We start from the raw sequence: 24,723 nt of genomic DNA, 5'->3' as shown, positions 1-24,723 counted from the left end.
CAGGTACCACTATTTCCATTCGAGTATACAAAAGGATGTCAGCTCCTGTCAGGTGAGACGCCACATGAGACCAGAACAAGTTAGATTTTGTGCTTTCTCCACTCAGATGCAGCTAGACGGGGTGTTCACGGGAAGCTAACAATTTCAAACGAGCTAACAATGATCATTAAATTTGTTTAGAAACACATGGAAGCATGAGCATTATTGTTTTTAGCTCAAAGGCAGATGACATTTCTCAGGAACGTAGTGATCAGGACGCTCTGTAAAGCTCATATTAATATCCAGCAAATGTGTGACACCAGCGGCCCTGTGAGCTGTGAGGACAGACGTGGCTGCTGCGGTTGTTGTCAGCCCCCTTTCTCTCTCTCGCTTTCTGCTTCTCTCTTTCTCCTTTTCCCTCTCTCTCCCTTTTCTCTCTCTCGCCTTTTTCTCTCTTTCTCTCTCTTTCTCCCTCTCTCCCTTTCTCTCTCCCCCTCTCTCTCTCTTTCTCTCTCCCCCTCCTTCTCTCCCTCCCCCCTCTCGCCCTCTCTCTCTCTCTCTCTCTCTGTATCAATCTTTCTCTGGTGCGTGAGCGCGCGCCGCAACTGTGATCGGTGCGCGCATGATGATGATGATGATGAGAGCGTGACCTCACCGCTTTCTGCACAGCTGCTGGAGAGAGGGGGAGACACACACACACGGAGAAACAGACACACACACGCGTTGAAGGAGAGACACAGGACAGCGGAGAACACTCATAGCACAGCGGGAAACTGCTCGGCGCGCGTGGACACCGTCGTGGGGCGTCCGCTGCTTCCCGCCGGACCGCCTCCCAGAATGTTCTGTGCCCCCAGTTCATTTCTACGCTACACGAACCAGTCGCCGCGGCGTCCCCACGGACACTGAAGCCCAGATGCTCACCCTCTCCGCCGACATGGACGAGTCTTCGTCGCTGCTGGATTTGCTGGAGTGCTCGGTGTGCCTGGAGCGCCTGGACACCACGGCCAAGGTGCTGCCGTGCCAGCACACCTTCTGCCGCCGCTGCCTGGAGAACATTGTCAGCTCCCGGAACGAGCTCCGCTGTCCGGAGTGCCGCATTTTGGTGGACTGCGGTGTGGATGACCTCCCGGCTAATATTCTCCTGGTTCGTCTGTTGGACGGTATCAAACAGCGGCCGCAGCGCGGGAGCGGAGGCGGAGTAGGAGCAGGAGGCAGACAGTCCCTGGCCGGGGGCTCGCTGCAGGGGTACGCAGCCGGGATCTCCGCCTCTCCCCCGGATAGTGCCGTCAGAGAGCTTCCCGTAGCCACCAGGAGCTCCCCTGTTAAGGTTGGTTACTTTTCTTTCAATATTTGCCACTTTCTCACTCTTTAGAGCACAGAATCCCCCAAACTATGTTCTGTTGTTCTCCTCAAAACAGACACTTTCTAAAACATTATGTGGCGAATTGTCAGGAATTGCTTTTCAATTTATCACACACACCAAACAACATAATATTCACTGTTAGAGTGGCTCCCATTCTTCACTGCTGCCCAGTGTGGGATTGGATTATGTTGAAGAAGATTATAAGAACAACTATACTGTCTAATCCCACAATGTTTGACTCTGATGTTTACTGGAAATGAGGAACGATGTGTTCACTTTGACGCCTGCAAGAGTAGCTATCTGCTATATACACATGTATAGACTATGCTCTAAAATTTCACACAGCAAGATTGATTGCAGCATTGATTGTTTGATAACTAAGATGAGGAATAGAGACAGTTCAGAGTCAAAGCTATTGAACATAGTAGCAGAGAAAGTGAGAATATGAAAGCATAATATTTATTGAATGGAACGGTGGAAGTGCTTATCTATTGAGTTTTGTATATTGTTGTTTATCGATTGTTTTGCTGTATTATCGCCAGTTGTGCTGATGATATTCCCTGGTGTGATCCTTCTATGGCATCATAATGTGGCTGTGTTGTCCTGTGATACCACTGAGGGATAATTCAATTGAACTTAGTCACAGCAGAGGAGAGACATGCAGACAGACTGAGAGGGTCACCTGTCTGCATTTTTGTTGCCATTATCTCAGCGAAGCCCATTTGTCCACAGGCTGCAGCGGTTGGTGTCCATAGCTGAAGCTCAGTGGGAGAGGAACGGAGAGCCGTGTTTACTTGCAGTGTAGTGCATCTTATGCATTGTCTTGTGGCTGTAATGTGAGATGTGCTGAAGAATGTGGCTACAATGTGGCAAAGAGACCGAAAATGCAATCAGCACTGTGCTGCAAAGATGTTGTCATTTTGCTTCCGGTTCTAATTTCAATTTTAAATCTCAGTTTTGATTTGTTTTGCTAATTTCCAATATTTCTTTGGATTGTTTGTATTATGAGGGCCCATTTGACATTTTAAATGAATAGACACCTATCAAATGTTTTTTTTTTCTCCGTGAATAATTTTGAAATCTATGGTAGAAAAATGTGTTGAGTTCCGGAAGATTTTCAGAATAACTGCAAACATATAAGAATTAGTGATAGTTCCACAGACATAATGTATAATGTAAACATAAAAATAAAATGTAAACAATATTGTCAGACTTCATCCAAGAAATCCCTACATACAATAAACATAAAAAGAAGAAATGCAAGCAGCACTTCACATTTAAGGAATTGTCACTGCACTACTGTATCGAAATGAAACAATTGATTCACTGTGAAATGTAAGCAAAAAACCCCCTTTGCAGCAATAACAATACCTCATTGACAGTTTTTCTTAAAAGAAAGACCAGACTTCCAGCCCCTGCTTTACATGCTGTAACTTGTTGAGCTGGATATACTGTATTTGTGTAAGGCAAGCTTTCAGTGGGATTACTCAGAGTTGAAGTGCATGAGGGTGGTCGTAGACAGGTGTGTTCATGTTTGCCCTCAGCGGGTTTCTTGTCTTTTTTTTTTTTTTTTTTGCTCTGGGTTCAGCAACATCCCAACAAGGTGGGATGGAATGAATGGTGTAGCCATCACATGCTCTACTCAGCACAACAAGACTTATCAGGCGACTAGTTATTGATTGAGGCAGTAGAGCCCTTTGGTGCAGTAGCAGTGAGTAGTATGTAATTCACGACGATGAACAGGAATTCAAAGTATCAGTGGCATTTCCACTAACACTTATCTCTCTATTTCAATTCACTCAATAAACTTTACCGGTCCCTACAGGGCAATCTTGTGCATGATTAAAAAAAAGCACTCACACAAAAGGGACATGCAAGAACACAAGGTTTAAACAGTAGATATAAATTGTATAGATCAAACCGTATGCAGCTTATTTTAAGAAAGATGGTACATCAATGTGAAAATAAATTATAATTTTTACTTTACGTGTCTTTTTGACTAATTAAAATAGCTATTTGTGTAGTGGAATTGAGAATAGATGTTGTTGTGTTAGAAGTCGAAAAGACCTCAGAGGCGGGATGCACACATTTGATGACACCCATACAAACCTGAAATTACACACAAGTCTGTGTTTTAGGGCCCCATAGGGATAACTCTCCACTGTGGACTTAGGCTTTATTGCCAGTGAACACACACACCTATGACCCATTGCCCTTTGCAATCCCCTGCAGTCACTCTGCCAAAGTCTCCTCCAGTCTCCCTCGGGCCAAGGCTTGGTGATGAAAGTGTAAATTAATCTTCTCTTAAATAGGTGTGTGTGTGGGTGTGCATGAATGTGCGTGGACAGTTGCATGTGTGCCTGCATGTGTACATTTAGATGTGCACCCTCCTGCTCACAAAGAGGAAGAGTCTTACAAAGTGAGTTTAATGTGTCTTTGACTGACACACTAATGCAGTGCTACCACACACTGTTATTGAAGAAGTCAAAGAGGTCAACTACAACATTTTACATCAGGTGTTGAGGGTTTTAGATGTGAATGAATGTGTTGCTATGGGTAAGGAAGAATAGACAGACATGCTGAGTCAGCACTAATAGCAGCCTTTTTTTTCCTCCTCTGTTTGTTCCCTTGTGCTTGTGTTACTGACTTTCAGCTTTGACCAGTAAGGGTTTATCAAGGCACATCGTTTCCTTTTTTGCCTGCCTCTGTGTGAAGTTACCTTCTCAGAAAGAGAATTTTCTAAGAGGTATTAAAATAAAATGCCTGCTCAGAATTGCAAAGGAATATGTCATCTTACCTGTTTAGTGCTGTTCGAAGTGCTGAATCAATTGCTGGGTCAAGTGCTGAGTCGTTAGTCTTGGCTTTTGCTCTTTTACACCAAAGAAGAAATATTGAGCTCATACCAGTTGATGACTTTGCCCCAGCTTTTTAGTTGCCCTGTTTATGCAGTGTACATCAGCTGCTGCAGAAATGACTCAATGTTTGTTCCCCCCTTCATAGACAGCAGTTTGGAGACATAAGCAGTATGCAAAAATGAGTTGTTTTAACAATGTAACAATGTCATGTAAACAAAATAATAGTAATGGGATACATTTGTATGAAAATTAGTGTTTTGTGGGGGGGAGGGGGGCTGAAAGGGATAGAGCTGACACTGCACACCTCCTGCTGTTAACAGGGCTGTTCTTGTTACCTCTGTCAAGGAGGTTATGTTTTTACCTCTCACAGCAGTCATATTCTCTGTTGTTTTGTGAGTCACTATGTCAGCATGGAAGAAAGAAACCTGCCATGATTGTGACTACTGTCAGACATTTTGTTCAGTCTGCTGTCAATAATCCAGTTTTTTTATATTGCCTTTTTTACATATGGGACATTTGAGAGATTATGCAGCCTTGGTAAAGATATCTGTGATCTTTAAGTGTTCTAGTAATTGTGTAATTGTTTCTGTTCTTACAGTGAAAAACAACACTTAAAACACTTCCTCTTTTAGCCATATGTCATCCCTGCACATGTCCTGCCAATTTATAGCCTTGGACAAATAGGAAACAATCACAAGCTTATGTATAGAGGTAAATATAAGGCACTTAGGAACCTCATGACTAAGCGCTAGCTTCAAGCAATACTTTCCATCACCACAACAGGAAAAAAAAACAAACATTGGTTTGATACTGAGCCTTTTGCATTGATTTAATTGCACCAGTTTTAAAAGTGTTTCCCACAGGAGTTTCTCTTATCTATTTTATAACATCTGTAAAATTGAAGCTATATATGTACAGAATCAGCCCTCAGTATGGCACAGTTTAACAGTAGTTTCAAATCAAACTGAAAGTTTTTGCATTCATGAATTGAGGATTTATTGTAGGACTGTTGGATTAAACTGACTTTCTGACTGTAGGTGTCCTTAATACTGACAAATGAGTGAAAATTAATTTTTACAACATAGAGTACAGACAACAACTTAGACTAAATAGACTAAATACCTCCCTTAAATTACACATACTCTACATAAAATAAATAATAGTCCTGACATTAAGCACTGGGTGAAGTTTAAAAATATAATTAGAAACAGAAAGTCCACTAGAACATGCTTAGATTTAAGATTTGTAGTAAATTTGGCAAAAGGGATACCATACAGTAGCCTACTTACAGTCAACTTTCAGTTAATCATGTTCATAGTAATTAATGATTAGCCAATAAACTTGCTGTAATTAACCTAACGATGGATAAGGGATCATGGGCAGAGCTGTAATCACAATTTTGAGAGTTTTACTTGTTCACCGTGTGTTGATAAACTATTTTTTGGCTTTGTACTTGACTAGTTTTACACTGATTTGAGTACAGTAACAAAGTGTGGCAACATTAGTAAACTAGTAAAGTCTCACCTTGCCTGTATTCCCACTGTCCTTTTTCCTCTTCAATCTGTGCATCAGGAGCAGCTGAGGTCCACCCATCGCAGAGAGCAGACAGAGAAGAGATATTGCAGTATGAATACAACAGCTGTATTTCATGTCTGCTAATCTCACTCATTGCAATTCAAGTTCCAATAAAATTCATCTGGTTGAGTTACTGCAAGTGATGCTCCCCAACATCTTTTACAGAAACATTAATATTCAGCTGTATATGTGAGAAAAATGCCAGCAGATTAGGCTGCAAATGTGTCTGCAGGCATTTTTGTTAAAATGGGCAGCATGCTGACTAATTAAAAATGTCAAAGTTTGTCTTGATTAACTGGCTGATGACTACTATAGACACTTAATCCACTGGTTGTTCAGAGCCTTTATAGATTGATAATACTTAACTTATATAGACAGTCTGGCACAAGCAGCAGTGTTGTGTTAAAGCCTGTTTCTACACAGACACACAGAAGCTGCTGAGTAAGTTGAAATAGTCCACTAGTTAATTGATTACAGGAGTTATAGTTGATTACAGAAGTCCCTTTTTGGAAAGATAAAAAAAAACAAGTAGACAAATATAGTTGTGCAGCAGAAAAAAACCTTGCCCAAGTGTGTGTGTGTGTGTGTGTGTGTTTGTGTGTGTGTGTGTGTGGGGGGGGGGGGGGGGGGGGGGGGAGGAACACTGAACACTGAACACTGAACACTGCATGTACCTAAGTCATGTACCATGAGTAAAATGTTTCATGTAGTATTGTATTCTTACATGTTGACTCCTAGAAGTGACACAGGTAGAAGGTTTACTGACTTTTACTGACAGGATGTGCAGTCTATTGTTGAAGTGCCCATCAAAGCAGTGTGTCACAACGATTTCAACCCATGATCTTTTCCCTTACCTGTATTTACCTGGTGTTGCTGGGGTGACACCTAGAGTTACCATGACAATGCACTACAGGAATGACGCCACCTGCTTTCATCTGCAGAGTGAGATATTGCTTCGCCCTGTCATTCCCGTTTGTGTGTGTCTGTGTGTGTCTGTGTGTGTGCCTGTGTGTCTGCTTAAGCAGAGGTTTCACAAAGGAAACAGACTCATATAATGACCCTTTCAACCTATTTGTCTTATAGGTTACTAGGGACACACACGCAGAAGAAAATTTTTAGTCTAAACTTATTTCTACCCTTAACCAAAAAACAAGCCTTTCAAGCCTTTTTCATTTGAAGAACTACATTTTACTTCACTTTGCAAAAATCATCATTTTCAGCATCTAAACCTAACATTGGTCTTCACAAACATAAGCACAAAAGCTTACAAACACTCACACAGTCACCACATTTCTTTTTGCACAAATCCATTCATAGTTAATCTTTATAACTCCCACAGCCACAGTGTCAGCCACATTGTCAGAAAGCCTCAGTTTTTTGTAGTTCTTCTCACACAAATGCAGACACTCATATTCACACATCCATGCACATTCATTCTCATTCATTAATGTTTTAAACTTTAATGAACACTCTGGCAGTAAACAACAACCTCTGTTAACCTCTACATTACCACCTTACTTCATAAATAGTGAACAAAGGCCTGACATATATTGTTCATGCACACACATACAGCTACAAAGTCAAACAATTCTTCTGTGTCTTGTGTGTATTTATGAAATATTTACAATTTTCAACTTTTTTCAACTCATTGTTAATTGAACACTTGTGAACATATTTGAAGACATGTGACGCAAACATGTTCAGTGTTACCACACACCACACATGTGCACAGATCACATATAGCAATAATAATTCCCAAGACATCTCAGAAGAAGAGCACAATCATCTAGTTTAAACTATTCCATTAGAACAACTACAACACAACACAAGTTGGGTACTTTGCACAGATGTTAGTATGCAACTAGCACTATAATGTTGTGCTAATAATTTCTTGACGATATCACAAGTCTCATCCTTTTTACTGCCATCGTCCTGTTCGTGGCGATATAGACGTTATTTATTCATCCATTATGAATGTGGTCAGAGGAGCCTCAGATGGTGGATTGATTGTTGGAGGCAGGGCATGGTTGAGGGTGTGTGTGTGTGTGTGTGTGTTTGTGTGTGTGTGTGTGTGCATGGATGTGTTGTTTAGTTTCGGGGGTAAATGCGTAATGGGTGTTAAAGCCTAAACAAGCTTTGAAGCTTCACTGCTATTCCCACGGGGTTATGGGTGGAATCCCATCAATACCATCCCCCAGTCGCACAAATACACATAAGAACACACACACACATGCACATTAGGTTAAGGGCTAACCCCCTCACTACTAGTCCTATTGTTACTATGGAGATGAGGGTGAAATGTCACCAGCCACTGGTCAAGTCTGTACATTTCCGAGATGAATGGTAGTTATTTTAAGCCACCATGACATGCAAACAAGTAATTATTCCAAAACTTGGCATTTTAGACATGTAGAGAACAGTAACTGACAATAATTTTTATTCAGCAAAAAAAAATAAAATTTCTTTATTCTTTTTCTTTATTTCTGCATATTTTCTGCATAAATTTGTCATGGAATACAATCTGATCTTTATGAAGCTCACAAATATCAACAAACCCAATATTTCTATGCTGGTAAAACACAAATGTTATGATGTTTTATTTTGTTATTATACACATCCAACGATCATACAAATTGATTGGGGAAAAATAATGGCAACACAGCTTCTGATGTTACAGTATGTTAGCAAATGTGGAGGACACTCAATGAAATGAGAATGGAGGTGTTGTTTAGAACTATCTTGACTTATAAAAACACGGTTTTGGTTTGCTATTCACAAGCAACATCAGCTGATGTCATCCATGCATCACCAAAAGAAAGAGATCCCTGAAGACCTACAATCAAGAGATGTTGATTTGTACAGAAACACAGCTGTGCTGTGGGTTCTCCAGTGTCACCTGTTGTTGCAAACATATACATGAAGGAAGTAGAGATGAAAGCACTCAGCTCCTTCCCAGGAACAGAATCAACCCACTGCTTTCGATATGTAGATGAAACCTGGTTGAAGAACAAAACCCAGGAAATACAGGCTTTCACAGATGACATAAATGCAGTAGACATGAACATCAGGTTGTTTGTGTGCGCACACACACACACACACACATACACACACACACACACACATATATATATATATATATATATATATATATATATATATATATATATATATATATATATATATATATATATATATATATAAACACAAATTATAGCATTATCTTTCTAAGTAAACAGTATCTTGGGCAGAGATGTGTGTAGAGCAGGAACTAAATAATAAAACACATCATACAGAATTCTGTCCAAAGTGGGTGGGCGTTAATGTGTTATTTCTGGTGGGAAAGTCACAGCTCCTGTACTGGCATCATATTACATGGTTTCTGGCTAATGAAATTGGCATTCTACCCAAACTATTTACCCCCTGCTGCCATCTGGCACTCTCAATGTGTAAAATTACCCCAAGCGACTTTCCACAGTCTTCTGCAATGTAGGAAAAGTGTTACAAGTCATAGATTGTGACTGCAAATAGTTTTACACCTTTGGTGTTGAGACTGTGCTGACTCCTCCAGCAGCATGCATTGTAATGCTTGTGTCTGTTGTAATAACGGATGAGGTTCCACTGGTGAAGTGCTTGAACAAGCGAAGAAGTGGAACAGTTCTCTTGGGGGAAGAGATTCGTGGAAACAAAATGTGGTTTCTCCAGGTGTCAGATAGTGCAGGTGGATGTGTCTGTTTGCGTGTCTATGTCTCTGTGGTAATATGTTTTACTTTCTGTCTTGTTGCAAAAAAGTCTCCCCCATGCTTATCCTCCATCCTCCTCCTCCTCATCCCTCTCTGTAATGTAGAGATGTTGAAATGCACCCACCACCAACTTTAGACTTGGCATGAAACAGAGTCTTGGCTAGAGAAGGCAGGAGACATCAGTCTACACTCAGGCACTCACAGACACAATACACACATGCACCACACACCAAGAGAATTTGGAAACATGGCAGCGAATACAGGTCTTCTTCCTCTTGATTGACCTGCTATAAATTCTCACATCTCTCAACTTCAATTCATTACCAGCAGCATTTCTGGTGAAATCATTCTTTTTGCATTTTTTTCACTTAACCCATATGACTGATTGAATCTTGAGAAAGATCAGTCCCTCCCAAAGCTTTTTTTTTAAACCTCACTATAATTTGCTCTCTGAAATGTGTTAATTAGAATTTTTGAGTGATTGAATGTCTTGGACTTGGACACAAATGTTACTAAGTTTAGAATAAGGGGACAAATGAATTGAAGAAAAAAATGGTTTAACTACATTTAATATCAAAACAACAGAAACATAGTATGCATATATAACAGCTACTCTAGGCATAGAAAAGTGAATACATTTTTAGAACTACAAATGTCACTATATTTTTTATATATATATATATATTTTTTTCCCATCATTGAACATTACAGGAATTCATTATGATAGTGTGATATGTGACTAGTGCTGTGTGATATGGCAACCATAAACTCTTTTATGAGGATTACACATAACAAATTGTGGTTTCATGTCAAAAAGTTGTATTTGTTTATGTGACAGTCTTTATGTCTATCAGTTTTGGGGGAACCCACCAGAACATTTCAGCTTATTTCGGGACATGCTCTGATCCACAGTGTTCATGGCTGCATTAAAAGGCTGCAGTACATCTGTGTCCAAACATCCACTCCTTCCTCTGTGTGTATGTGTGTGTGTGTCTGTGTGTGTGTGTTGAGTATGCATAAATACCATGTGTGCATATTTGAACTGGCAAATGTATGCATGTGTGGTGTTTGTGGTTTGTGTCTGAGAAGATTTTAGAAATGAATGTGCTATGTGTTTATTATATGTACAGTACAGTATGTGCATAAATCATCCTGTGTGTTGTTTGGCTGCTGTACATTTTTATGTTATGAGTTTCTCAACCTTTTATGATACTGGACTTGCAGAATGTAGTGTGTGTGTGGGCATGTGCTTGTTAGGGGTGTGTGGCTTGTCATGGTAGTGTTAGGGAGGGTGCAGGGAAAGTTGGAAGGAAAACAGAAAAACCTAGAGGCAGTTATGTTGTGAATTTTTTGGCTTTGGTTCGTGTGTGTGTGTGTGTCTGTGTGTGTAAGTAGGATCTGGCAGTTTTCTCCATCCAGGACAGGGATTATGTAAGTAGAAAAAAGTGAGGTCAAATACCATCCTCCCTGTGGCTGTGCTCTGTTTAGACTGGGGACAATGGAAACACTGGAATGAAACTTTGCTTTTAAAAGTAAAAATCTACACTCTGACTCTAACTTTTTTAAGTACCATACAGCAATTACAACATTTGTCATATGAAGTGTCACTTTAAGAAGAGAAACGTAATAGGAGAGAAAACGAGAAACGATGAAACTCATCAACAGAGACATGTTTCCAAGGCAACACGCACAGACCAATCTGGAACTCAAATTTCCATCACTGTTATATAAATCTATCTAAAGAGGAACTGGTTAGCAAAATATTTGTCCTTGATAGTTGTGAAGGTTTCCTTAGATCTTCCTTAGATTTTAAGTTTTCTTTTATATAAACAAAATTTGGGGAAACTACGTCAGAATATCTGGAACATTTACAAATGATTAACCAAATGGTTAACTGTAAGGACTAGTAGAGGATGAAAGTATCCAGATTGAAAATTTGGCTTAACATTTAACATTAATAACTCTGTGTAGCTTTAGGTAGACATTTCTTTTGAAGAACAAATTTACACGTGCTGTTTAAGAAAACTAGTTTTTGCTGTTTATCTATCTATTCAGTGAGCTTATAAAAATCTCAGCACAATCCATGTTCAGATACAGCTTGGCATGTAATATCTCAGGGAGCCTGTAAGTGCCTACATGTGCCAGAATGCAATGTGTGAGTTTTTCAATGAGAAAATCTGAAAAGTAGCTGAGTTTTTTGTAAAAGGTGTGTTTACCTGGCTGTTACTGCGTGGTGCTTATCGCATCCACCTGCTGATAACACTTCATAATCAGCAGTGTGCATTATGTGTTCAGTTGGTGTTAAACGAACAAGTGGAATACACAAAAGGTGTGATGATACCATTATAGACTGAGTAAATTCACAATTTGTCCATGAGGGATAACATGCAATGCCATGTTGCCATTTAAACTGAGAAAATGACTCAATTTTGCAAAATAGTTAAAATAGCTACCGAAATGTAAGTACACACTGGTTTATCAACTTATTCTGGACTTGCTCAATTCTCTATCCTGTGTGACTCGTATGCTTGCTTTGTATGCTTGTGCATGTGTTTTGAAACTAACCTATATCCAGATGACAGGTGGAGATGTCACAGTTATTATTCAGTTATAAATTCCAGTTGCAATAAATCTTGCACACTTTTCTCCCTTCTTTCTCCGTTGTCTCAAAACCTGGCAACAAGAGTGACATACTAACCAAAAGGTTGTCTTTATCAATAACTTCAATAAACTCTAACTTACACCATAGTATATCTAAAAGATCTTTTTTAATACAAATGTATAAATTAACTTTTTTTTCTCGTTATACTCAAATATAAAAATACACAATTTTAGTTTTCAATTTAAAGCTGAAATTCCACCAACATGTCAAATTTTTTTACAAAGGATAAATAAATAACAAACACTGGAACTTTTTATCTAAGTTATTACTGCTAATGCAACATTGCACTGTTAGGGCGGAGATATACTTGCTTTTAACTACTTGTACACCTATGCAAAATGGCAGTATCAGTATCATGGTACTATCATGTAGCCTGCTTTGATTCGGAGCATCAATTGTCAGAAATGCCGTAGACATGTTGTAGGAAGGAGTCCGAAACCATGGCAATCGGTTAGAATTTTGCAATTCTGATCCCCTCATCCTAAAGTGTGTGGGTCGAAAACCATAAATAAAGTCTGTAGTAATCGCCAGGTCAAGATATTTTCACGATGTATTCTTTGACATAAAAATTATAAATACTTAAATTCATAGATGCCCCTCCCACAATTTTTGAGCTTAAATATGATGGCAGTAATCCTTCTTTACAGCCTTGTTGGAGTTAAGTTGAAGGTAAGCGTCTGGTAATTTGTATAACCCAAAATTCCAAACGTCAATGTAAAATTTCTATTGAATTTTTTTTGATGAAACGGGTAGATGCCAAGTTGCAGCTTGTTTTGATCCCTACCACATACTATTAATGTTTATGCGAAATGCAATCCTGCATATTGCTGGTGGGGAAGTATCAAATGTACTTTGTAGTAGAGAAATGTTTGAGAATAAAATAAAAAATAAAATACTGACTCTTTCCACAACTACCTGCATATACCTACTTTTTTCTGCTGTGATCTCAGAATTAACCTCTCTAAGTGTTAAACCATGGCTTCGTGTTGTGGAAAAGCAGAAGTTCATAAGGAAGAAATGCCGTTGTCTGTCAGGGATGTTTAGGGCTAAGTGTGTCCCCTTGTGGCTAATTTTTGAATTCTTCAGACATACACAAACTATCTAAAGAATGATGCGGCTGATGGTTTCATTGTGTATGCATGTGCATTTGTAAAAAGCAAGTATATCTGTGCTGTTACTCTTAAAACTGTCTGGTGTTTTAATGCTTGTTATACTGTATGTTTTGCAAAGTCTACAACATTTTGGTCCCCTGTGTTAAAGTAATATGATTGAATCTGATCTGCCTGCTCTCAGGTCCCCATATTTTCTGTTTTATACATGTAACCACAGCAATGATACACTGGGCTCTGAGACCGGCTGCTGCTATGCTAAGTGCTACCCATGCTACGCCTTCTGTGTAGACATCATGTCAGGCTTCCTATGCCCAGTCCTGCTAGCTCTATTAAAACACCATCCAACATCACACTGTTCTCTGGCATAAGATGCTTATTGCTGCCATTGGGAAACCTCACAGTATGTCCAAAAGTACCCTTTTTATAAAAAAAGGAAAAATAGCCATGTAACTTGATAATCGTGAATTTATGAGGCTTGAAAGGTTGATATTGGGCCCATTTTACACACAGAACGATACTATAATAAATACTGAATGACGTTTGTGGTCTTGTCATACATGCAAATGGCAAAGAGTTGTTTGTATATGTGGTGTATTTGACTGAAATCTGACATTTTATCTGAGCTACAACCAGATTTGCCCATTTCCTCTTCTTGACCATCATGATTTGATCTTGCTTTTTGCTTCACCTCATTCTAGCTTTTCAAAATTTGTAATGTCATTAAACACAGTTGTTTGAAGAAACATATTTGTAGTCATTTGAAATCAGTTTTTATACAAACCAAAGTTTTGATCTTAGTGCAGGTTATTTCAATCATTATCGTAATGCCAGTTCCTGGTATCTTTGGTACTCTACCCAAGCAGAGGCTATCTGTGACTGGTAAGTATCAAGTCCCCATTAAGATAGCAGCCAGACAAATGAGAACAAAAACCGTGCATGTGTTTGTGGGTGTGTATGGACATCGCATCACATCACATTGTTAAAACGCCAATGTTGGTAGTGTCTTCATCTTTTTTTTTTAAACAAACTTCTCAATGACTTTATTCTGTATAGTTCTTTGATGTCTGGCATGTCAGGAAACAGGATAGCAATGCTTCTACTCCAGTTTTCAGCTTCACAACATTGCAGCAAGGCATCTTGCCTTACACGCCTTGTATACTTTTTAAATTCTTCCAGAACTGCTGTATTTAATGTGTCATTTGTAAGTAATGCTCAATTTTGAGACTTTGGAAAGACTACGATGTAACACTGTACAATGTACAGCGTAAGAAATGTTTAAATCAGGAATATAAATCTTTCAAAGTTAACGCCTTAAAATTACAGAAATTATCTGATTCCTATCTGTCTTTCATAAAAAAATATTTTGAGCACGGGTAAATTGGCACTTATTACAGAGTAGTCAAACTGATTCTGCTAATATTGTCAACACTTCAACCTGTCAATTAAAACATACTGACACCACATGGAGTTACTTGAGTAATCATAAAGCGCTACTGTGGATTTTATTTGCTACAGACCATCTTGACCTGTAAAGTGGCCTAGTTCCACCACCATGCCCCAGAACCATTTGTCTCAGGCAATCAGGACCAAAACTAGGCTGAAAACTGTGCAACACTGAACAGAAATTTGATGTGGATCATCGTTAAGTTTACTTTTTTCCGTCTTCAAAGAGCTTGGCGATGGTTGTGATGGCAGCATTAATCAACTGGGTGGAAATGTGCTGGGGAGCTGCAGGAGATACTGGCACAGTAGTAAAACTGGGACAGTGTCAGACCCTGCAGCCATGGCTTTCCCTTTTCCTTTATTAAAACACAGTCTCTTATACATTAACTGAATTTCTCTCTTAATAAACACCGCTCTTCTCTCTTTCATGCCTTTTTTTTCTTTTGTGCCCCATTCTTTTCAGTATCTTTGTTTGCCTCAAAAGGACAAACGAAAGGTTCAAGCAGCTGTATGTTGTTAAAGTGATATCTTATTGCAGTTAATAATAACAGATCCTTAGGAATAGATTAATAATAAATGAAAACCTACAGCAGAAAAAGCAGATTAGAAGATTTTACACTGGAAAGCACTGAACTACACTATTCATTACTAGGGATGTTCTGAGCAGCTCCTGGGGATCTAGACATATTTTCAAGGATCTGTATAAGCTAAAATTAAGTCGGAATCTTTCTTTACTAAGCTCTAATGTGTTTTGTCCATCTCCTCCTCTATTGTTGCACCACTGTACACTGGGCTCAATATGCAACACTCTGAAACACTGAAAATTTGTTTGGGAATGTGAAAAATAATTTGGGCCCACTTTCAGTTCAAACAATGATCTTGGCAAATTGTGGCTAACCCCAACACTGTTTGGCCTAATATTAGCAAATGACAGTTTGCAAACACACATTAGCCCGACTGGTGCATGTACTGGCAATAGTTTACAGCTTTTAAATCAGTTATTTTGTATAATACTAATTTACAGCTTGGTGCATCTGTGATGCTTATAGCTAAACTATTTAATAAAGTTTTTTGCCTGACCTTAGAAACCTTTCTCTAGCAGGTTACAACTAAAGCAAACATAGACTTGCAAATAATAGCTCTTCTGACTCTTAAAATATTCTAAATGAAGAATACAGACTTTCGGCTTCCAACAGGTGATTTAGAGTGCCCCGGTATAAATTGAACAAGCTGAAGAATCTGAATCTGTGGTAGTCTAATGTTGAGATAATTTATGATATACACTCTTTGGGCACTTTATTAGGTACAACTATATGATATAATGCTAATCCAATGCAGCAACTTTCCAATTAATTCTACTTCTACAATGTTATATTTTGAGGTAATAATTCTACTCTATGTTTATTTTTAAGGTCAAAGTGGGTAGTGGAGATGTACTGGACTGCATTATAAGAAGAAGTGGTTGTAAACTTTTGGCCCCCTCATTCATTTTATATAGGGTGGCCAAAACTTTAAAACCACCTCTTCTGATAGGTAACTGCATTAGAGTGTACAGGTGTACCTCATAAAGTGCCTAGTGAGAGTACAACCACAATATAGTGGTCTACATTCAGTGGTCTGCCACAGGTGGTTTGGCTTTGACAGCTTATGGTCAATACCTACTGGATAAAAATTGAAACGTAGTTGAAGTTTTCACCCATATGACAGCAGTCTAATAAAAGTTTGATGCCTCTTGTAACTCATTGCATTTGTTGAATTACAGGTCAGTATGACTGGTAGTACAAAACAAAAAAAAAAACATTCAGTGAACATAGTGTACCGTGGAAGCTATCCTCTCCTATCCTAATTAGTGTCCACTCTCCAGTTCTTCTGTTCGCTTCTTTTATTTCTTCTTTGTTGTCTGTCTTTTTTTTTTCTCTCCCTTTGGTTTTGAGTGACACTACAGTGCTTCTTTATATCTGCTAAATTCAGCTGCTACAGCTTTACATGCACACTTTTTAAGACATAAAACAATGTCAGCGGGAAGCCTTTTCCTGGCATCCCATTCTTCTGTGTACTGTATAATCTTAACTATATTAAAGGAAATCCTCTGCAGTCACACCTATGCAGTCATGCATCGCTCTCTCTTCTATCACCAGCAGAAAATTGAATTTTTACCACTGTAGTTCCCCATGATGTCCCTGTCCCAGATAAAATACTCATGTCCCTTGTTGCATGCATATAGACACACACTAATGCAAATACCTAAACACAGTAGTGTCCAGCTTATGTGGACTTTTTAATACCAACATTATTATTTGTTCACACTTGTTAACAGCTTCTATTTCTGCTGATATTAAACATTTTCCATGTATTTCTATTCTAAAAACCCGAATCGAATATTGTTTTCCATAGAGTTCTTTTTGTCAAGGTTCAGTGTTGACTCAAACAAAATTAGATTTACAGTATACATACCACTGAAAATGAAGCCCAAGACAACCGCACCAGTACTAATACATACTTCTGTCTTTACTGATTCAGTTGTGTGTAATTGTCTACATCACATTATTCATAGCTAAATACTATCTATTACCAAATAAACTGTAATTGGTGTGTCAATAAAAATGACACAAATAAGGTGGAAGTCCATACACCTCATTAAACTATAATCTTAATTCCTAGTTGTTTGTGGAGCACCAACCATCACATTTACAATGGGAATACAATAAAGAATACATTAGGAAAATGGCTACTCACTCCTGTCGTGTCTCTTTTTGTACTTAAAGTATGTGTCCAAAAGTGATGCTCCTGTTTGTCTCTTCACAGATCAGTTAGGCCAAAATCATTATTGTGTCACATAATGATGGTCATTGAGTGGGAGGACACGTTTATTTGTTGACCATTTAACCATAATAGCGCTGTGTTGAAGTCTTGTTGTTTTGAGGCTAGTGTCTCCAACTGTAACAGTTCATCTAATTTTATGACAGCTTGGGGGTAACACTCCTTTTTTTTTTTTAAACTTTCCTTATTCTGTAGAATGTAATCACCTTGATTGTGTAACTGCAGTTATGCATATTCTTACTACGATAAAGCAGAGCATGTCTGCTGACTGACATTCCGATTCACAGATGGACTGCATTCCTAGCCTCAAGCTGCACATACTGTTAAGAACCACACACACACTCACACACATTTAGAAGACAATGGCTTATGTCTAACAGGAAGATATGTGGCGCTCACACACACTTACACACACCGGGCTGATAGAGCAGTTTGCAACAACAGATGGCTCTGAACCCTGCAGATGTTTGTGTGTTGCTGTTGTCAATCGTGAATAAAGATCTCTTGTTGTTCATAATTGAATATTATGAGTGACATGCGGCTCATGAGGCAGAACGACAGCACATACACACACGCAGACAAGAACTGTTTTTGTTTTGATTTGATTTCCATGGTGACACTGATCCATTAGTCACTGGGGGTCCATAAATGGACAGGTGGGACAGTCTGTTATCCCACTGATGGTCTACCAATGCATCTGTGTAAATGTGTGAGAGAGAGAGACATTTGGAGCCAGTCTGGCCTGTGCTCTCAGGCTTCTCTGTATGTGGTATCGGAGCTGCATGTGTGTTTGTGTCTCTCCTCGACGATCTCTGTTTGACCTGCCAGCTGAATGAGGTATTTCACAGCACCATCTCAGGAAGAGCACAGAGAAATATAATAAACAAACCCAATTTAATGTCAGATAATGACGAGCTCATTTACTGATTAACTGATTACTTCTAGGTAGCTTCTAAGTCTTTTGAAGTCAGGAATTCTGCAGAACCTGGGGTTTACTGTACTGTTTTAACCCAGTTACTCAACAGCTTTTTGTGGCTCTGACAAAAATGAGAAAATTTGGACAAATGTCCAGCAACCTTGTCTATCCAACTTTCTTTGGGAAAATCTTTGGGTTTGTGCTATGCTCTTTACATCTGACAAGGTGCCAGGATTCCACTAAATTTAAATAATAAAAAATAAAATAATAAAGTTGTACATTCGTTATATAATTGATAAATTACTTATTTGAAATTGGCTACCGACTACTTAGTTGTCTATTATTAATTTAAACAGTGCCAACTGAATTAAAAAAGATTGTGTAGCAGGTGAGTTGATCATTGCATTGTATGTTCACTATAGAAGAGTAGACTAAAGCTGATACTCCTCTATAAGACTAATCATTTTCAACCTGTGAAAACTGTATCACCCGTAACTGCACTACAATAACACCACAGCTGTAAAATTGGAATCAGTCCAGTATAATCAGATTCAATCTACTTTAATTTTCAGCCATCTATTCCTACTCACTCTATATAGGTCTCTATAATCTACCACTTCTGTATAATTAGTTTTGGACCCATATGATCCAGTTCAGTCCAGTATAATCCCTTTTCAGATCAGGATAATCTGGTTCAGCTCAGTTCACATAGTAAAGACGTGAATGTGTTTTTGGTCTCAGTGGGAGACAGATCCCATCTCTCTTTCTCAGCTTGAATGAGGTTATGATTGACCCACTAAGTAGACAGATGGAGGAAGGTGTCTGTATGTCTGCATGTGTCCGTCTGTACAAGCAGCTTCCCCTGGCTTTGCGGTTTTGGCCAGACTGCTCTCTCACTCTCTCTCACACACACTGACATACACACAAATTTTAAGTGTGTCTGTCTGCAGTGTGCGTGTAGAGTAAATGCTCTATATAGCACGTTGTATAATGTGCCTTTGTGTGTAAGGGAGAGTAAAAAGTAATCCTTCTTGGTTGAGTGCACCTCTGACTGACTGATCCACAATTTATGGCTATAATCCACCCACCACACTTTGTATTTCTGGCAGCATATGTGTGTGAGGCCCCAAAGATAAACACAAATTTTTCAGGGTTTAACTTTTGGATTTGTGTGTTCAGAAAAAGGTTGTGTTCACTAAAGAATGAGATAAAAAGAGAAACACAAATGATATAGAAGGATAGCCAGTTTCACCTATACTTGAATGCAGTTTTTGCAAAAAGGTCCCCCTCCACCCCCCCACATCACACACCCTTTCTGGGGTTCTTACAGCTGCTGTCAGCTGTTCTGTGGTAATGATGTCAACAAGCAGCTGCAGCCTTATGATGACATCAACAGCCCACCCATCCTTTCCTGACTTAGATACGTTTTTGTGAAATCAGCTCATTTACATAACTTAAATATCTAGGTTTTATATTGTCGACCTTTGATCGCTATTTTTTTTACTGTCAGCTTGTTCTGACTTGAAGTTTTTTGCTTGACATGTGTTGAATCAATATAATACTCAATTCACTCAATTGATATTGGGTTTGGGAAGGCACAGAGAGCATTAGTAGACTTCCCACCATATTGAAAAACTCTTCAGAGACTTTTTTTTTGGTACTTCAGGACAAAATGGAAACTTTAGTTTTAGTTTACGTTATATAGATAAAAGAGCTAAATTTGTATTGTTCTTCTTTTGTTTTTAAACCTGCAGCCCAAGTTTATTTTAAATCAAGATAAGGTTATGTTATAAATCCAAAAACAACCAATGTGCTTTAAGGGGCTTTACAATTTGTACAACAGCGATATTCTCAGTCCCTGCACCACAGTGTTACCAACTCCTGAGTAAGGAAAGTATCTATTGGCTGTTCTAAAAGTCGCTAGCAGTCTAGAAGTCATAAAGTGAGTAAAAAAAACACCAATTTTTGTTTTTTAAGGTCACAATTCCAACCCTACTACTTTATCTGGGTTTGGGACCTGCAAATTCCTGCAAATTTTAGACAAGAAAATGTTAAATTTCGAGATCAGCCAGTAGTGGCTTTGTGCGGCAAAGGGGTGAACATCTCGTGCTCTGTCTGCAGCTGGAAGGGGATGCTGCGCGAGGACAGGGCCTGTGCCTGCTTTGGGGTTTGGGAGGGGCTTATGGTTGCACCCGCTGCTTTTTGAGAAGAGTAGGAACGATAGTCTCCACTCCAAAAGTCTCCAATAGCAGCAGAAAAAGTTGCTAGTTTTGTCACTAGTCGCTTTTTAAAAAGAAGGGTTGAGAGGGGTCTGAACACTCACTAAATATAGAGACAAAGTTTGCTAAGTTGGCAACACTGCTACCCCCTTTCCTTAGTGCTTTTATTTGGGGATTGGGCTAAGCCGTGAATGTTTACAACATCTAGCCCCGCGCCTTTAGCAAAGCAAAGCTGTGTGACAGCAGGGAGAGTGAGGACTGGACAGAGCAGAGAAGACTGATTCTTAGTCTCAAGCTGGTGCTAGTTTGCGTTGCACACTGTAGTTTTAAGGTTTGTTAATAAATCTTAACCTGTTCAGTTTCACCTTTATAAAACCGTAAATTGAATTTTCAGGTAATTTTCTACTGAAATCTGCTGTTTTGGGTAAGTGTACAAAGAGTAACACAGTGGAACACAACAACAAATGTATCATTTTCTACAAACGAATGAAATTTGTTAAAATCCTAACACTTTTCTGTGAGGTTACAGGTGCAAAAATGCGTTGTCATTAATGTTAATTTACCAAAAAAAATTTAACCTAAAATCTTAAATGACGGTTCGTAGTTAAGTTAGTCCTCTTACCCACAGTGTCATAAAATGAATGAGTAAAAAGCCTATTGTGTCTTTTTTTGTTAAGAGATGTACTGTAGGCCTGAGACGGGCTTGTAGTGAGGATATTTGTGTGTTTTTGTGTCTAAGGATTTCTCTTGATTTGTTGAGGATTCACCCCAATCACCAGGCTGATTGGAATTGCACTCTGCAACCATCTGTCTGTCCATCTGACCCCACAGCCTGCTCTGCTCCTTCCCTTTTCTTATTTATACAGTTCATTTCCCTCCCCACCATCTTCCTTTCTCATTATTACATTTTCCTGCTCTGCTGCTCCTGTGGTGTTCATTGCATTTTATTCTACAAGTCAAATAGTGTGTATTAGGATCTTGTCTAATTTTATTCTATTACTGATGATTTTACACATGATTTCTGAAACAGGAGATGTACAAAAATTTAATTAGCACATTTTGGACCATTACTGAGGCAAAATGGGGAAAGAAAGGGGTTGTGAACCCCAATGTATTCCTTTGTGTGAAATGGTTTTGTAGAGAAACTCCATTTACACTAAGCTCCATAAGTTAGTGTTGCTCTAATGTGTCCTTTTTTCACTTAGCATTGCATGTCTTCAGAGTTAATGGCATTTTTCTTTTTTAAATCACTGAATCCATTGGTAAATGTAATTTAACATCCAAGTGACCATCCGAATAACCCATATTTCCATTTGAACTAAACTTTTGAATCTATTAAGCTTATTATCAAACATAATATTTTATACATTAAAACTGTATACAAACTCAAAGTGCAGCTTTCTGCTGTAGTCTCTCTTTGTAAAGAAAGAAAATATATACAAAACCCTAACTGGTTTGATTTATACTTCCATAATTATGGGAAGATATTTATAAAAAAATTCTCCTTACCCACTAATTAAACGTATTTAGTGTTATTTGGTGTCCTTTTTATCCTAATAGGGGACAACAATCCATAAAATTGCATTTTTTATTTCATGCTCCATAATTGTACATTTGCAAAAGAACAAGATAATTTCTGTTGTCAGTTGTAATGTTCACTTTCATTACTTGCTTGTGGCAACAGTCCAGTATCACTTCTTTAATCCTCTTCTTCCTTTATCATTCATGAATGGCACTTATCTACTTCTTTTTAAATTGTGACTCCTATCAAATTATTTTTTCTTCTAACAGAGTTCCTTTAATAAAAAGTGTTATCAGGTCTTTTTATTAACCGTGACTCTTATCAAGGCCCAGTCTAGAGAGTTGCTTCTAAGAAAATTAGAAGATACATTATTTCTCAGATCTGGGGCCTTTTTTAGCCCTTGAGACTTGACCACTTCAACAATTTTACTTCTTACATTATTAGCAAGTCTATGGTAATTGTCTAAAAGAGCACAAGCTGCAATTGACCAGGATTGATCCACTGCACTGACAGTCGCTCTCTCTCTCTCCACTGTTAGGCTGCTCCCATCGCATGTTCAAGAATTCTTGAGCAAAACGCTAAACACCAACTTAGTTGCTCCCAGTGGGTGCAGGCCACATTCATCCATTGGTTTGTGAGCGTTGGTCATTGTGAGTGTTGTATAGGCAGGCTTACTCGTGTCTGGTTGTCAACAATTATCCACTCCAGAGTGGCTCCACTGGCTGACAAAACACTGAGCGTTTATTGAATTCCACGTTCCACACTTAACAAAGTATTTCCACAGAAACGATGAGATGATAACCAATAAATTCCACGGAACACCTTCCACAAATTAATTCCAAAGTACACTGTGGAACACTGAAAAAAAACAATACCTCCAGAGCTACACACTCAACTTTCCACTACTACCTTGTTGCTCTCCCCTAACGTTAGCTTTAAAAACTTCCAAACCAAACATTGTTTCCTTGACAACTGGTTAGAGAAATTTCCTAGAAAAACATGTTAAAGACAGTTATGTGATGGCATTGATGACATAATAGGTACACTTATACATACTTTTATATTTATATTTACTTAACCGTGTGACCACAGAACAACAAAAGCAGAACAAACACAGAGAAAACTGCCGTTGGCTCACACAAATGTGCAATGGTGAATAAGAAGCAGTGTGAAGTGCTTTGGGTACAGATAAGCTAGAAAAGCATTATATTATTGCAGCCCGTTTACCAGTTACCACAGTTCAATCTCTGGCAACAGAGAACTACTTAATCGTGTAAGATATGAAAATAGAGCGAGTGTTGACCAAGGATGAACATGTTGAACTGAATATGAAAATTAATTTTTACTGCACAGAAAAAAACACACCAGACCATGAATTCTACTCCCACTGTGCAGTTTGATGTGACCTGCCTTAGACAGAGAGATGGCTGGTGACAGCTGCACACTTGCACGCATGCGCGCATGCACACACGCACACACACACACACACACACACACACACACACACACACACACACACACACACACACACACTCAACTATATAATTCTGTGGCTCCTTGAGAAAGAGAGAGAGCTGGACATAAACAGACAAAGTAAGAGGGGGAGAGAGAGAGAATATCAGAGGATCAGATTTCTTTCGCCCTGTCTTTTCATCATTGAGGCATTATTTGACCCACTGAGGCTTGTTACATCTGTCCTGTTTGTCTCCTTATCTTTCTATGTACCACCCCCCCACTACTTCCTTCCATCTTTCATTTGGCCCACTTCCGAACCACGCTTCCTAAGCGGGAACGCACTCTGTGTGTGTGTGTGTATGTGTCTGTGTATAAGAAGGATCATTTTTGACTAAGATGTTTGCCAAAATAAAGGTTTAATCTCCTTTTAAAAAGAATTACAATGTTTGTGTGCCTGCACAACCACACGCAGAGAGGATTAATCTGCTTCTTTTCATCACAAAATCTGTCTATGTTAGGTAAAATAATTCACTATTCATTTATGGCAATTTTACATGGTGGTGGACAATAAAACTTGAACATCTTACTTTGTAAATTATGCTGTAACATTTCTTAAATCTTGTGTTTATTTCCAGGCTATTGAAATATATTGTAATACTATATGGTCCTGTTCTGTTGCCCACCCATGTTGATCAAGCAGATCAGTTTGTGCCTAATTACAGCAATTTAACCCTAGTCAGTAGAGCCCGTCTTTTGGCCATGAGTTCAGTTTTATGCTGTAAATATCAGAAATTATAAATCTTACATGGTAAATATAAATAAAGCTGACTTGAGATCGAATACCATGATTAGTGTACATACATTATCTAATATTTGTGTTATTGGACAAATATTTAAATAACTAAATAAATTTTATTGTAAGACAGTTTATATGTATTTTTCCTCCTCTGCTAAACTGAGCCAATGCAGAGAAAGACTACATCCACCGCTTGTTCTTGAAAAACGCAAATACTCTAAATATTTGATGATCAATATATATAATTCAAATCCCTATGTGATGAA

At 38.6% G+C, this 24,723-nt stretch overlaps 1 protein-coding gene across 2 annotated transcripts in view; it reads left to right on the top strand.

Annotated features, from left to right (window-relative positions):
* The first annotated feature begins 499 nt into the window (after positions 1-499).
* Positions 500-24,723, top strand: part of LOC137132628 (E3 ubiquitin-protein ligase SH3RF3-like) — an 82,565-nt gene continuing 58,341 nt past the window's right edge. The window contains exon 1 of one of the 2 annotated variants that reach the window (XM_067515431.1): positions 500-1,306. In XM_067515431.1, coding sequence (XP_067371532.1) covers positions 893-1,306 — 414 coding nt within the window. In that variant the 5' untranslated portion in view covers positions 500-892. The remainder of the gene's footprint in view (positions 1,307-24,723) is intronic. The other variant, XR_010915157.1, reaches the window with a different exon arrangement.

The sequence above is a fragment of the Channa argus genome, chromosome 9 (assembly GCF_033026475.1).
Source record: "Channa argus isolate prfri chromosome 9, Channa argus male v1.0, whole genome shotgun sequence".
NCBI lineage: Eukaryota > Metazoa > Chordata > Actinopteri > Anabantiformes > Channidae > Channa > Channa argus.
Note: the sequence above shows the minus strand (reverse complement) of the source record. Positions and strands in the feature narration are given on the sequence as shown.